At 44.6% G+C, this 14,436-nt stretch overlaps 1 protein-coding gene across 2 annotated transcripts in view; it reads right to left on the minus strand.

The window, feature by feature from the left end:
* The window catches only part of RFX2 (regulatory factor X2), a 180,094-nt gene that overhangs the window by 35,219 nt on the left and 130,439 nt on the right, over window positions 1-14,436 (minus strand). For both annotated transcript variants that reach the window (XM_029051839.2, XM_029051837.2), the window contains 4 exons: window positions 14,163-14,344; window positions 8,128-8,247; window positions 2,018-2,133; window positions 223-341 (listed from right to left, as the gene is read on the minus strand). In XM_029051839.2, the coding sequence (XP_028907672.1) occupies window positions 223-341; window positions 2,018-2,133; window positions 8,128-8,247; window positions 14,163-14,344 (537 nt within the window). The remainder of the gene's footprint in view (window positions 1-222; window positions 342-2,017; window positions 2,134-8,127; window positions 8,248-14,162; window positions 14,345-14,436) is intronic.

A 14,436-nucleotide genomic window follows, 5' to 3' on the forward strand; every position in this document is an offset into this window, starting at 1 on the left:
ACTATGCCATGCTGCTCCTATTGCTTAGTTACCATTATTTATAGTAATAATGAATATTTACAGGACATGTAGGACTTGTAGGATTGGAACAACATCTTTGGTTTTTACCCATTAATAACTGTTCAGGAATCCCAAGTGTCAAGTATCAGTAGGAATTGTTATCCTACAAAGATAAAGCTCAATCCATCCCCCAAAATTGTCAGATATAAGAAATACAGCTACCTCACAGTGTCTCCTATAAAGAAGTTGTAAAGTCTTTATGTCATTCAGAGTGATTTCCTCTTGTAATAATATATTGCTCAAATCAAGAGTTGGAAACTCTGGAAAGACATGGGCTACATCTAGAGGGAAAAGAGAGATAAAATAAGAAACAATGAACTATAAATTAAGATTAGTGTGAGAAGAACAAGGGAGAGGTTCAGGTCTATGCAAGACTTGAAAATTATAGTTGCCGACCCAGTTTGAGCACAATCAGGTTGGCTCTGTTCTCCCAGAGGGTGTGGTTGAGGAGGGGGAGTATTTAAGAAGCCCTGGACATCAACCCTCCTGCCACCCCACAAGGCAGGAGCCAGAAGAGAGCATGTCATTAAAAGAGGGCATAATCATGGCAGTCATACAATCGGATAAAGGTGGGGTTTCCTTTCCCCTGTTATTCCCCAACCCATTGACTTCACTCTTCCCAAGCCCAACCTTCTACCTGGACTGCATGCTCGACTCCCCTGTCTCCTCCTTCTCGCTCCAGCCGTTCCTCCAGCTTAGAAATCCCTCCCTCCCTCCCTTCCCACATCAGACAGACCCCAGCTCTCCCCATATTCAAAGCCCTTCTAAAATCCCACCCTCCTCCAACAAGTTTTCCCCGATTAATTGCCCAGCACGTTGAGCGATATCACCCCTATGGACAACTCAATTCACACCTTCCTTAGCATTCACATATATATCATTTTGACCACTTTTAGTTGTAAATATTTTTAAGCTTGTCTCCACTCTCCTGGCACTGGGCATTCGGGAATCACCCCAACCTTGTGCATCTCAAAGAGGGAAGCTGTGGAGAAGTGCTGAGGGAGCTGTGGAGCCAAATAGCTAAACACTAGAGAGGCTCCTCATCAAAACCACCTCTTTTCCTCTTACCACTGCATTTCCCAGACTCATCAATCTCACCTTATTCTCTACCTACACTGGTCAATTTTCTCTTGAGGAAAGCTGAGGGAAAATCATACTATTGTTCACCCTTTCTTAAAAGCATGGAAATCATGCTACATTAGGTTTTTTGGCAGAGGTGGACTTGGCGAGGAGGCGGGAGGAACCCTTAGAACGAAAAGGTTGGAGAATCACTACTTGAGCCTGAGCCTGTATAAATTCCTTCAGAGGCAGATCTGAGGTGATACAGAGACATTCGGCTTTTCCGCTTGTCTGCGCTATTTTCCATACAAAACGGACTGAGAGGGGAATCAGGAACTTCAGTTTTGCTCACCTTCCCTCTTCTCTCACTCTCTAGGCTAGGGACCAGTGTTGGGTCCGAAATGCTGGAGAGGCAAAGGGTGGTGTCCCTGCCAAGGCCTCACCCGTCTCCCTAGACTAGGTAGATGCCGTGAGAGAACCCAGTTCGATACCACTGATGGATCGAGTCAATTGCTTGTCTCCCATAGGCAGTGTTGGTTACTTGGGATGCATGGAATAAAGTCCAGAAGACTTTTTCTGCTCAGCGCAAGCCAAATCACTTTTAGAGGTGTTTGTTGATAGCACTGCAACTTCAGGAACACTATAGGGAAAGGCTGTACACAAATGCTGGCGTTTCTGGTAAAGTTCAGAAAACCATGAATTTATAATGAAAACATACTACTGAAACAAGTGCACAATACATGTGACCACTGATGATAACTGTTCACAATGAAAGGAAGCGTCTATCAATCTGTGGTATTTACCGAGGGCTTACTGTGTGCAGAGGACTGCACTAAGCACTTGGGAGGGTACGATACAAAAGAGTAGGGATAGAGCGCTGCCGGTTTTATCGTCTCACCTATGAATTGCTGATGGTGCTGACTCTGAGCAGCTACAGACTGCTCTGGAGTGGTTTGCATGCTGCTACTGGATCCACTGTCCCCAAGACCATCTGTCTTCTGAGCAGGTCTAAACCTAGAAAAGGGCAAAGTGCACAGATGTACTTTAAGTGTTTATCTTCATTTGACACACGCAAAGTCAGAGTTCACAAAGGGGAGAAGAGAGAGGCATGGAAAGGGAGGAGAGAGTGACACGAGAGAGAAGCATATACTTTTTGCAAGAATGAATGAAATATTCTACTGGTAGATTCTTATTTTTTTAAAGAAACAACCCAAGTTAATGGGCTAGTTCTACAATCCTTCCTCAGGTAGGCAAACCCCGATCACTGACTTTAGTCTAAAACACTGAGGAATTGGGCACAAGCGGTGAACGGGGTGAGGAGTTAGACTTCTCCATGATTTATTACCTCAGCACTATAGCCTAATTCTTTTTAATCTACCCTTTGATCTATCCTTCCACAGTAAGCATAGCAAGCAGGGAAACAATATGACCTAGTGGAAAGAGCACTGGCCTGGGTTCTAATCTAGAGGCCCTGGGTTCTAGACTCCCCCACCTATCTGCTGTGTGACCTTGGACAAGTCACTTAACTTCTCTGTACCTCACTTACCTCATCTGCAAAATGAGCACTCAATACCTGTTCCTCCTACTTAGACCATGAACTTCAAGTGGGAGCTCATTATTTTGTATCTACCCCAGCACTTTGTACAGTGCTTGGCACATAGTAAGCACTTAAATATTATTATTATTATGTCTTTCCTCCAAGAAAAATAAACTGCTTTAGAAGCATTAACCATCACAAAGCATTAACCATCACACACTCGTGATGTTAGAGGATTTAACCCCATTTTATGGAATTAGAGCAAAGGCAGAGAAAGGTTTGACTGGCCTCTAATTACAAGAAAAGTAGAGAGGAGAGCTGGCGTAAGTGTCAGTTTCATTGTCCCCCATGATTTCCAGCCACTGTTTTCATCCCTACAGCTTTCTGGGTGTGACTCCAGTTTTTTGGGCTGGACTCCTAGCTCTGCTCATCCCAGCTTGCTCATCGAGCCTGGGAGTTTCTGAGCAGGGCTTGAAAGGACCCCAAAATGGAGTGTTTTTCTAGTCCGGTAGTTATTAGAAGCCCGCCTGCATGCTGGCCCCATCCCAAACTCACCTGACACTCTCTCCCCACTCTAGCTTGCTAAAAATCCTTCTCCCTTTCACCCCCATATTTAAAATAAAAACAGGCAACCTACTGAGCTGAGAACAGAATGCAAAACTACAGGTTCCAAGTCCCTGGTTTAAGCATCTTATTTATTACTCCATTCACACATCCATCTGGCACTTTTTTGCACTGGTTAAATCCTATAGCCATTACACGATGTTTAGGATCACATCATCACCCCAAAATGGAAAGCTGGTAAAAAAAAGGAGGGCTAAGCACTGCCGGCCTCAGAACAAACCAAGGGATAAGGACATCTACTTGAAGTCATAGCTGTTGTGAAATTTCCCAGTTTCAACACTTTCAACTGATAGACAACAATAAATTGAATGCTTCTATTATGTACTTTAGAGGAGGAAAAACCAGAAGAGGTCATGGGAGATGCCTAAAACTAGCTAAGCATATGTGTGCACATGTCTGCACATACATATGTCTACATATACAAGTCTCGCATACATCCTGGGGAAGGAAACACAGAGAAGTGATAGAGATATATATGTGTGAGGGGGAGGAAGGAGAAAAAAATGCTTTTCACAATTTGGCTTACATTTTAAAAAGAAAAAAATATATTTTCAGGGGCCAGGCCACAAAGTCTTTCCTAAATAAAGCAAAAATAGCAACTTTTCCTTCTGTAAAATAGCTTAATTTTAGACTGGAGGCACTGATCCTGACTGGGAACAGACTTTACATAGGCTGAAGAAACTCCAAAACTCTTCCCACCTTAAACACATGTTTGCCTTATGAGAAAGTATATTTTGGAAAAGCATTTAAATAAATATTAGCCAACTAAATGTTCAAGCCAGCCCAGGAAATAGAATAGAAAATCCATTAATACATTCCAAAAACAACCCACCTGTTCCTTTCCTGGTGATTCCTCCTGCTACTCTTTCCTTGCTTGGCTACCATCATCTCCTTCCTGGAAAGGGGACACTGGCAGCAAAGACAAACACGCTTCTCTCCCCCACGCACCCACTCATACATTGGAAATTTCAAAGGTAAATCATTTGGGTGGTCCTCTTTCTCCTTCTCTTTCTTTCTCTCTCTCACACACACACACACTCATAACATACTCATGATAAGCAGCGTGGCGCAGTGGAAAGAGCACGGGCTTTGGAGTCAGGGCTCATGAGTTCGAATCCCAGCTCTGCCACTTGTCAGCTGTGTGACTGTGGGCAAGTCACTTAACTTCTCTGTGCCTCAGTTCCCTCATCTGTAAAATGGGGATTAAGACTGTGAGCCCCACGTGGGACAACCTGATTCCCCTGTGTTTACCCCAGCGCTTAGAACAGTGCTCTGCACATAGTAAGCGCTTAACAAATACCAACATTATTATAAGCAGGTAAGTGCCCTATTTCCATTCCTGATTCTAATTATTTTATGGCCAAATTTTCCCAAGTAGATAACGTAAGTGCACCCTCCAAATCTTCCACAAACCTTACATTTTCCCGTTTAGATGTAAACCTTCAAACGGCAAGTTTTGCAGGTGCTGTTTAAAATGGTTTATTTTGGGGGCTTTAGGAGCTTGGCAGGGGGAGAAATTTGTGGTCAGGCAGTCACTGGCTGTTTTTCAGAGCCAGGTTGGTGCTTTTGACAAGTTTGGTCGATGAGGTTATATGTCAGTGAGTCCATGATTGAATTCTACCACTGGAAAAAATTATGGAATTCAATCACGAGTGGGTGATGCTGGTGTTATTAGAAATTACAGCACACTGAGCGGGAACTATTGAGCCATCAGAAAATGTGACAATTTTCTTGGTTGATAAAGGTTAGTTCCCTGCAGTCTAAAACCCATAAAGTTTTCAAACCTCCTGCCATGGATTTCACTGAGGCGAGGGAGTTTTGTTGTCCTCTGAATCTTGGGAAACAGTGTTATTGACCCACGGGTGCTTTCTAAAAACCCATGACTACCCTGAAGGTTTGAATCAAACCCAGTGCAGCAGTCCAGGGGACATCAATCAACTGTATTTACTGAGTGCTCACTGGGGGCAGGACACTGTATTAAGTGTTTGGGAAAGTACAATATAAAATAGAGTTGCCTGATCTTTCTCCTTCTTGGCAAGTCTCGCATTTCCTCCTGCCTTCAAGACATCTCTTCTTGGTTGTCTTGCCGACATCTCAAACTTAACATGTCCAAAACAGATTTCCTCATCTTTCCCACCCAAAGCCTGTCCTTCTCCCCCAGACTTTCCTGTCACTGGAGACAGCATCACCATCCTTCCTGTCTCACAGCCCCTTAACCTTGGTGTTATCTTAGACTAGTCTCTTTGATTCAACCTACATATTCAATTTATCACTAAATCCTATTAGTTCAACTTTCACAGCATTGCTAAAATCTGAACTTTCCTCTCCATCCCAACTGCTACGACATTAATCCAAGCACTTATCCTATCCGCCCCCCCACCCCCACCCCCAGATTATTTTATCAACCTCTTTGCTGACCTCCCTGTCTCCTGCCTCTCCCTACTCCAGTCCTTACTTCATTCGGCTAACTGGATCATTTTACTACAAAAACGTTCAGTTCTTGTTTCCCCACTCCTCAAGAACCTCCAGTGGTTGCCCATCCACCTCCACATCAAACAAAAACTCCTTACCGTTGGCTTTATAGCACTCAATCACCTTGCCCCCTCCTACCTCACCTCGCTGCTCTCCTACTACAACCCAGTCTGCACACTTCGCTCCTGTAACGCCAACCTACTCACTGTACCTCGATCTCATCTATCTCACCTCCGACCACACGCCCTCATCTTGCCTCTGTCCTGGAATGATCTCGACAGCAGAGTGAAGTATGGACTGGAGTGGAAAGAGACAGGAGGCAGGGAGGTCAGCAAGAAGGCTGATGCAGTAGTTAAGGTGGGCTATAAGTGCTTGGCTCAGCGTGGTTGCAGTTTGGTTGGAGAGGAAAGAACAGACAGGATTTGGGGACAGATTGACTTATGTGGGTGGAATGAGAGTGATGAGTCGAGGATAATGCCAGGATTAAGGGTTTGTGAGGCAGGGAGGACGGTGGTGTTGTCAGTTAACAGACAACTGCTGCTTATCCCTGATCTGACTCGTAAAAGGTTTGGATTTCTTTCTAGTTAACTGAATAAACTGAAGCACAGAGAAGATGACTAAACAGAGATTGTGGTCTTATATTTGGCTGCTATCATCAGCTTCCCTTCATTTTATCCCTATCTAAACCACTCCTGCCTCCTACTAAGTTAATGTTGCAACCAAGACAGTCCCTCCCTCCAAAGGAAAAAAGAAGTGGAAAAAGGCAACCCCCCACAATTATATTAAATTACTTATGTGGCTGAGGGGATGGTTTGATCAGGATGATTGCTTTCCCTACTTAACTTTATCCAGTATCCAATTACTAGCCTCTCCATTTTTAAAATCTGTATACATTTTTAATGCTTGTAAGTCTATTTTTGTTTCTTCTATTAGACTGCAAGTAATTGGAAGACAGGAATCATATCTACTAACACGCACTTAGCACAGTGTTAGCGATACTGTGCCCACTCAAGCTCCCATGACCAACTAAATCAAACAGTAAAAAGACAATGAGAGGGAAGGGGGGAGAGAGAGAGAAGACAGAAAAATAAGGGAAAAAATTCACAAAAATTCAGAAAGAAAAGGGAGATCTATTTCAAGAGACTGAGAAAGTGAAGTAAGAGACACACACTTTAACATCTGCTCCAAAACCAGGCCTAAGGAGGCACAGTATTAAAAAAAATGAAGGTGCTGTACAAACAGAGATGTTGGCAAATCTCAAGTTTTTTGACAGAACAAATGCCCTTCAGACCATAAAAGAGACCACAGCTGGGTCAATCCAAGGGTCCATCCTAATATATCATCTCTGATAGTAACAAATGAATGCACTGAGACTGCTGTCCTCCTTGACGTTTATCCTCATGGCCATATCTATCTAATATCCCATATCTCTATGTCCCTAACTTTAATAATAATAATACTTGTGGTTTATGTGTCAGGCATTATACTAAGCGCTGGGTACAAGATCATGAGCTAGGACAGAGTCCCTGTCCCACAGGAGGCTAGGGGGTCACAGCCTAAAGGGGAGCGAGAAGGGGTATTTCAACCCCATTTTAAATACGAGGGAACTGAGGCGCAGAGAAGTTTAGCGACTTGTCCAAGGCCACCCAGCAGGCAAATGGCAGACCCAGAATTAGAACCCAGGTTCTCTGACTCCCAGGCCTGGGCTTTTTCCTTTGTCCCTGAATTTATATAAGTTCTTCTAGAAACTCTTGATATTTTCTGCTGGCCCAACGTCTCGTGGTAACAAATCCCATAGGCTTGCCCAACAGAGGGAAGAAGTGTTTCCTATACCTCTGAACCTACTCCTTTCAACTGTTGCTATGGGATTTGGTGAACACCCACACCCTTCTTGATTTTGTAGACTTTAATCATGTCCCTATTGGCCTTCATCTTCCCAGACCAAAGAGTCCTAATCTTTTCAGGCTCTTCTCCATCCCCTAATTGTCTTCTCTTCTCCAGCAATTTTATGGCCTTCAATCAGTGGCATTTATTGAGGGCTTAGCGTGCTCTGTACTAAGCTCTTGGGAGAGTACAATATAAAAAACATTGGTAGACAACAAACTCACACCACATTGAACTTCCTAAAAAGTGGTGACCAGGTACTTTGTATACTATACTGTGCCTTTTTGGGCTGTCACTGCCCACAGCAGAACCAAAGAGCTGAAGGAACAGTCGACAATGACGCCATGATCTTTTTTCCCGAGTTGCGACCGATAGCTCAAAGCCCATCAAATCCTTTCAGTATTTCCAAACTCTTTGCTCTGGTAGGCAGAGCCAACTCAGCAGTGATTTCTGACCTTGTTAAGAAAGAGAGACAAACACTGGTCATATACCTTTGCTTCTGGTGCGCGGGTTGCTGTCTCATTGCCATGTATTGGGTGTCTTCCTGAAGTCGATTTAGCGGTGAATCTGGCTTCAGACGAATCCCATAATAATGATATTTGGAGTTTCCTCTGGTGGGGGCAGAAAAACACCAGAAGCAAGTTACCAAGGGTCGAAAAGAGACACAAACCAGTATTTTCAATAATCAAATTTCAAATAAACATTTTCTAGGGCTGTATGAGGCAGTGTATTATGCTCGATCTCTTCTACAGGAAAGGTTACTATAGGAACCTGTAGAAGAGGGGAAGATAGAAATTCAGTAATTTATCTGGCAGACATGAGCAGATCCCTTAACAATGGTGTATGAAGCAGGTGGGGGACATAGTCTCCACCTGCTCAGGGGAAGGGGTTTGGAAAAATTCTGCCCTACAGATGATTCGGCACCCTAACTCTGGACAGTTTTCTCCCTGCATGCTATTGATCACTGAGAGCTGGGGTCAAACTGAGGTGTTGTCTCTTCCCTACTACTTACTGGAAAAATATCTCAACCACATACTCCCTACCAAAAGTTAGTTGGTGACCCAGGATAGCAGTCACTCAGTTTGCTAAAGAGGCAGCAGTTCTGTTGGACTGCACCCTGAGGAATTTAGCAGCCCTATTTAGGACAAATTTGCTCACATGATATAAGGAAGATCTTAGAAAAGGTGCCTTGCAGCACCGTCTGCCTGTCTCAAACTGAGCTTACTACAGGACTGTGACTACTCAGAAATATTTTTCCATCAATCGACCGATGGTTGCTTTTGGGACACAGAAACCAAGAGAAAATGTCCTGGAACAAAGAAAATATCCCTCGTGATCTGGAACATCAGGTCATTTTGAGATCATCAGGACAACAGCCATCTAGACAAAATAGCACATTGTAAACAACGTGGAAAGTCCTGAAAGACTAAATGGGGAGACCGCTTGTCTGCATCCCCTCTACTGTCCAGTTCCCTTGACCCTAGAGTTTATCTCTGGAACATGCACCACTCCCCAGAGTATACAGGAGAAAGAAACACTGACCAGGGAGATGGAGGTTCTGCTACAGCTGTGGGAGGGGGCAGGGGTGGAGAGGAAGGGAGAGAGAGGGTCCCAGAATAGTGAGGTGCCAGAGTTGGGAGTGGTTGCCAGGGGCAGGTTATAAGAGGGAAAGTTAGGGAAGCTTGTTGGAGTTAGGCTAAAGAATTAAATGGACGACGGATCTAGGGGTTAAGAAATGTGACAGTTGGAAGGATCCGTTGGCCCTTACTGGCTGGCAGTTAGACACAAAGCGGGGCTTGGGGCTGGGGGAAAGGGAGAACAGTAGAAGGGGGTGGGGACTGGCAACCGACCCATGAGGAAGGGAAAACAGAAAACAGTAGAAAAAGCCAAGACAAGAATGAATAACACAGGACAATTGCAGATGCAGTTTCATGCGCCTCACCTTTCAAAAACGACTGTTAGAGACCAACAGTCAAAGTGGTCACAGGCCCATGAATTCCAACCCCAACATTCTAAAGATTACGTAAAACAGGCTGGCTCACCCTGACATGATGGAGAGGGCAGGATGGGGCCCCGTATTGAGGGGAAGGACTCCCCACTGATTCTTTTCTCTTGCTCATCAATGTGATCGTGCTTCTCAAAAACAAGGCCACCCAGTGGGACCCTAAAATTGGCCTCTTTTTCCTAGCCCGGGAGTCCTTCACAAATGGCCACTGACAGCCCTTGGGAATACTAAACAAGGAGATGCACATGACATCGCATGCATTTTGCTGGACATGCAGCTTAACTCAATGACATCGTATGCGCCATTTTGTGGCGGTACCCCACATCTGGGCAATTCCAGAGGGAAGGGTCCTGGTGAACTCGAGCGCTGCACCCTAGTCATGGAACTTGGAGGCGGGAGCGGTGGTGGAGGAAGGATCGAGATAAGAGAATGAAAATACTGAGCACAAAAGCATCAGGCGTTGAATCCATACACGACAGGGAAGCTGCTAACTAGACTTTCCATTGTAAAACCGGATGAACAAATGACAGCCTTGGCCTACTGAAGCTTCTAATGTGACCTAAAAAAGAGGAGAAGGAGCCAGAAAAGTAGAGACCAGGAGAAAGGGCTGTAAACCTATTTATTAATAATAATAATCGTTGTATTTGCTAAGCAGTTCTACGTGCCAGGCACTGTACTAAGTGAGCTTACAGAGGTCCTTTGCTCTTTCCACTAGGCCAAACTCCTTGTGGCTTATGCCAATGGCTTGACAAATCCATCAGTTCAACAACTCTGCACTGTTTTCTGGGGGGGGGGGGAAGTCTCAATGAAGTTCTCTGAGTGGCAGTTAAAGATCAAATCCGGCTCCAAAAAGAGAGAGGCTACCACCCTTAATTAGAAATTACCTTAGAACGCTGGTAATCCTGCTTTGACTAAATAATAATAATAATAATGTTGGTATTTATTAAGTGCTTACTATGTGCAGAACACTGTTCTAAGCGCTGGGGTATACAAGGTAATTAGGTTGTCCCACATGAGGCTCACAAGCTTAATCCCCATTTTACAGATGAGGTAACTGAAGCACAGAGAAGTTAAGTGACTTGCCCACAGTCACACAGCTGACAAGTGGCAGAGCTGGGATTCCAACACATGACCTCTGACTCCCAATCCCGTGCTCTTTCCACTGAGCCACGAGATGTAACTTTTCATCACAGTGGACCTGGTTGTGGAAGAGCAGAGCACTAAGGCATATTTCTGGAATTGAATTAAAGAGTTTCTAGTGCATTTTATCCAAGCATTTCTGTTCTGCTCTTGGAAGGCCATATGGCTGCCAAGAAAGACTTTAACCAGATGGGGCTATGCCTTTAAAATCAGCCTTGTGGATAGTTTGTCAAAATCCACAGGCCTGCCAAAATGCTTACGTGTCTCTTAACTCTTTTGTATTGTACTCTCCCAAGTGCTTAATTCAGTGCTCTGTATATAGTAAGCGCTCAATAAATAACATTGATTGAAAGGCAAAAGTTATCTCCATGTTGCTATAATTGCCTTTATGGAAAATTAACGATGTAAACCGTGCATTCCTTGTAGGCAGGGAAGCTGGATTTCCCCGGCTAGACTGTAATCTCGTTGTGGGCAGGGAATGTGTCTGTTTATTGTTATTTTGTACTCTCTCAAGCACTTAGTACAGTGCTTTGCACCCAGTAAGCTCTCAATAAATACAACTAAATGAAGGAATGAATTCTGTCCCAGGAGTTTAGTACAGTGCTCTGCACACAATAAGTGCTCAATAAATACCAATCAGTGCTGGGGCAAACACAATGCAATCAGACCAGAGGTAGTCCCTGTCCCACATGAGCCCCCCAGACCAAGAGGGAGGCAGAACAGGAATTTCAACCCCATTTTACAGCTGAAGAAACGGAGGCACAGAAAAGTTAAATGACTTGCCCAAGGTCACACAGCCACTTGTGTCTCTGTGTCTGACTGGCTGAGAGGCCTAGTCACAAACCCACTGATTATCTGAGAATTTCAATCAGTCAATCAGATACAGAGGAGAAGGGGAGGAAATCCACTGAGTGCCTGTTATATCCAGCACTTGGGGGAGTGCAATAGAATAAGAAATAGAGTCTCAAGTCCCTTCATTTTCTCCTCATTTTTTTCCTTCTCTTTTTCTTCCTGCTCCCCCTTATCGCTAGACTCAGTTCCCCATGTAAAAGCCTCTCCCCTGTTTTGGGGTTGCAAAATAGTGGTGCGACAGTGAGAAGTAGCATGGCCTAGTGGAAAGAGCAAGGGCCTGGATGTCAGAGGATCTGGGTTCTAATCCCAGTTCCGCCACTTGTCTGCTGTGTGACCTCGGGCAAGTCGTTTAACTTCTCTGGGCCTCAGTTAGTCCATCTGTAAAATGGAGATTAAGACTGTGAATCCCACGTGGGACATGGATTGTGTCCAACCTGATTAGCTGGTACTACCCCCAGCTCTTAGTACAGTGTTTGGTATGAGTTTACAGTCTAGAGGGAAAACTATGAAAAAATATGCAGGGAATGTGTCTACCAAATCTGTTATACCTCTACTCTCCCTGGTGCTTAGTACAGTGTTCTGCACATGGTAAGCAGCAGCGTGGCTCAGTGGAAAGAGCCCAGGCTTGGCAGTCAGAGGTCATGGGTTCAAATCCCGGCTCAGCCGCTTGTCAGCTGTGTGACTTTGGGCACATCATTTCACTTCTCTGTGCCTCAGTTACCTCATCTGTAAAATGGGTGAGCCCCACTTGGGGCAGCCTGATCACCTTGTATCCTCTCCAGTGCTTAGAACAATGCTTTGCACATTATTAAGCACTCAATAAATATGAGTGATTGATTCTAAGCATTTACGACAGGGCACTACATCCAGAGGGCATTCAATATATGCTAATATTGCTACCCTTACCCTATCTTTCCTGGCTTACATTCCTGGATGTTTGTGCCTTAATCCTACTGATTAATTACTTTAGTATTGGGGATACTTAAAAAGTTGTACTCTAAAGTTTTTTTATTATAGAATGGTATGGAGAAATGAATATAAAAGCCTGAGCCCCAGGCTGAACAGTGAATCACATTCCAGAAGTGATGTTTATGTTACAGAGTAAACTGGCAGAAGTAGTGGGGAAAAAGAGACTGAGCTGAAAGAAAAGAAAAATTGGAGAAAAGCAAGTAAACATCTGGTAGGGTCTCAGAAGGCCGACCAGTAAATATTACCCAAAGCAACTAGCTCGTGATGGGATTTTTTTTTAATGGTATTTGTTAAGTGTTTACTATGAGCCAGGGACTGTATTAAATGCTGGGATAGATACAAACAAATTGGGTTGGACACAGTCCTTGTCCCACGTGTGGCTCACAATCTTAATCCCCCTTTTCCAGATGAGGTAACTGAGGCACAGAGAAGTGAAGTGACTTACCCAAGTTCGCACAGTGGACCGGTGGAGTCGGGATTTGAACCCAAGTCCTCTGACTCCCAGGCCTGTGCTCTGTCCACTAGGCCACTGAGGCATGGAGAGATTAAGTGACCTGCCTGAGGTCACACAGCAGGCCAGGAGCAGACCCCACTTAAGATGAGGCCCCCATCTGCCGTCGTTGGATCTTTTCTTTCAACTGGATTTGTCAATTAATTGACTTGTCATTTAATGGTACTTATTGAACGCTTACTGCTCATTCAATCGTATTTACTGAGCACTTACTGTGTGCAGAGCACTGTACTAAGAGCTTCAGAGAGTACAATAATAACAGTGAACAGACACATGCCCTGACCACAGTGAGTACTGTGTGCAGAGAACTGTACTAAGCGCTTAGGAGAGTACAACATAGTCGGTAGACTCGATACCTGTCCACTAGGAACTTACTACAGGGACTGAAAGTACAAATTTATGATCCCCCTCCCCTGCCACCCACTGTTGAAAGGTGTGCTTCACCCACACTGCGACATACAATTTTGTGTTACCTCCACAAATTCAGTGGCCACCTCAAACCATCTCTATCAGGTGTCACCTAGGTCAGGGGGATGTCATGTTTTTGAGAAGAAATTCTACACATGTAATAGAAATCTCATTCTTATTTCCCCAAGTTAGATTTCTATATTCCTCCCATTTTCCTGTTGGAGCATTAATGCGGGGCAGGGACGGGGAGAGCGCCATACTGAGGAATGGGGCAGTTCTTTTGGGACAGGGGCTCGCTGCTTTCAGTAGCGGCGGGGAAAATGTGCTGTCAGCTGCCCCTCGATTTCCCAACATGGCTCTCTCTGATGAACTGGGGGACTGTCCAAGGAGGTGCGGAGCAAAATCAGCAGTGCTCCTGGCGGAACTTCAGGGAGGAAACACCTGCCCAGAGACATTTCTTCACGAGGCACCATCCATCACTGCTGCACCAGCCATAACAGCCCGCTCTCCTACCGCTGAGGGTGGAAAAATTCTTCCCCTCCTCAGATGAGAAGAGAGAGCTCGTTAAGAAGGGAAGAAAAAAAAAGACACATACGGGTCTGTGTAAGTGATTCCTCCCACTTGCACGTCTATGTACCCACCTTGTTCCCAACCTTCGAGTTCTCAGTCCCATAAACACAGAACGAATTAATTTTCCAAAGGAAGCAGCATTCACAGGATCCAGTTTATGCTCCTGGCAGTGTCGAAGGTAATGATTGTACAGGGAACTTCGGGGGAGACTCACACCTTCGGCTGTTTCGTAATTGTCTAACAGCCACTGGAGCTAGATAAAGAAAAACATGCTGGAATGAATGCTGAAAATACTAGATATGTCTAAGTTAGAAAACGTGTTTCCTGTCCTCTGATTAAATCAGG

Source organism: Ornithorhynchus anatinus, chromosome X1 (assembly GCF_004115215.2).
Source record: "Ornithorhynchus anatinus isolate Pmale09 chromosome X1, mOrnAna1.pri.v4, whole genome shotgun sequence".
In the NCBI taxonomy this organism is placed as follows: domain Eukaryota; kingdom Metazoa; phylum Chordata; class Mammalia; order Monotremata; family Ornithorhynchidae; genus Ornithorhynchus; species Ornithorhynchus anatinus.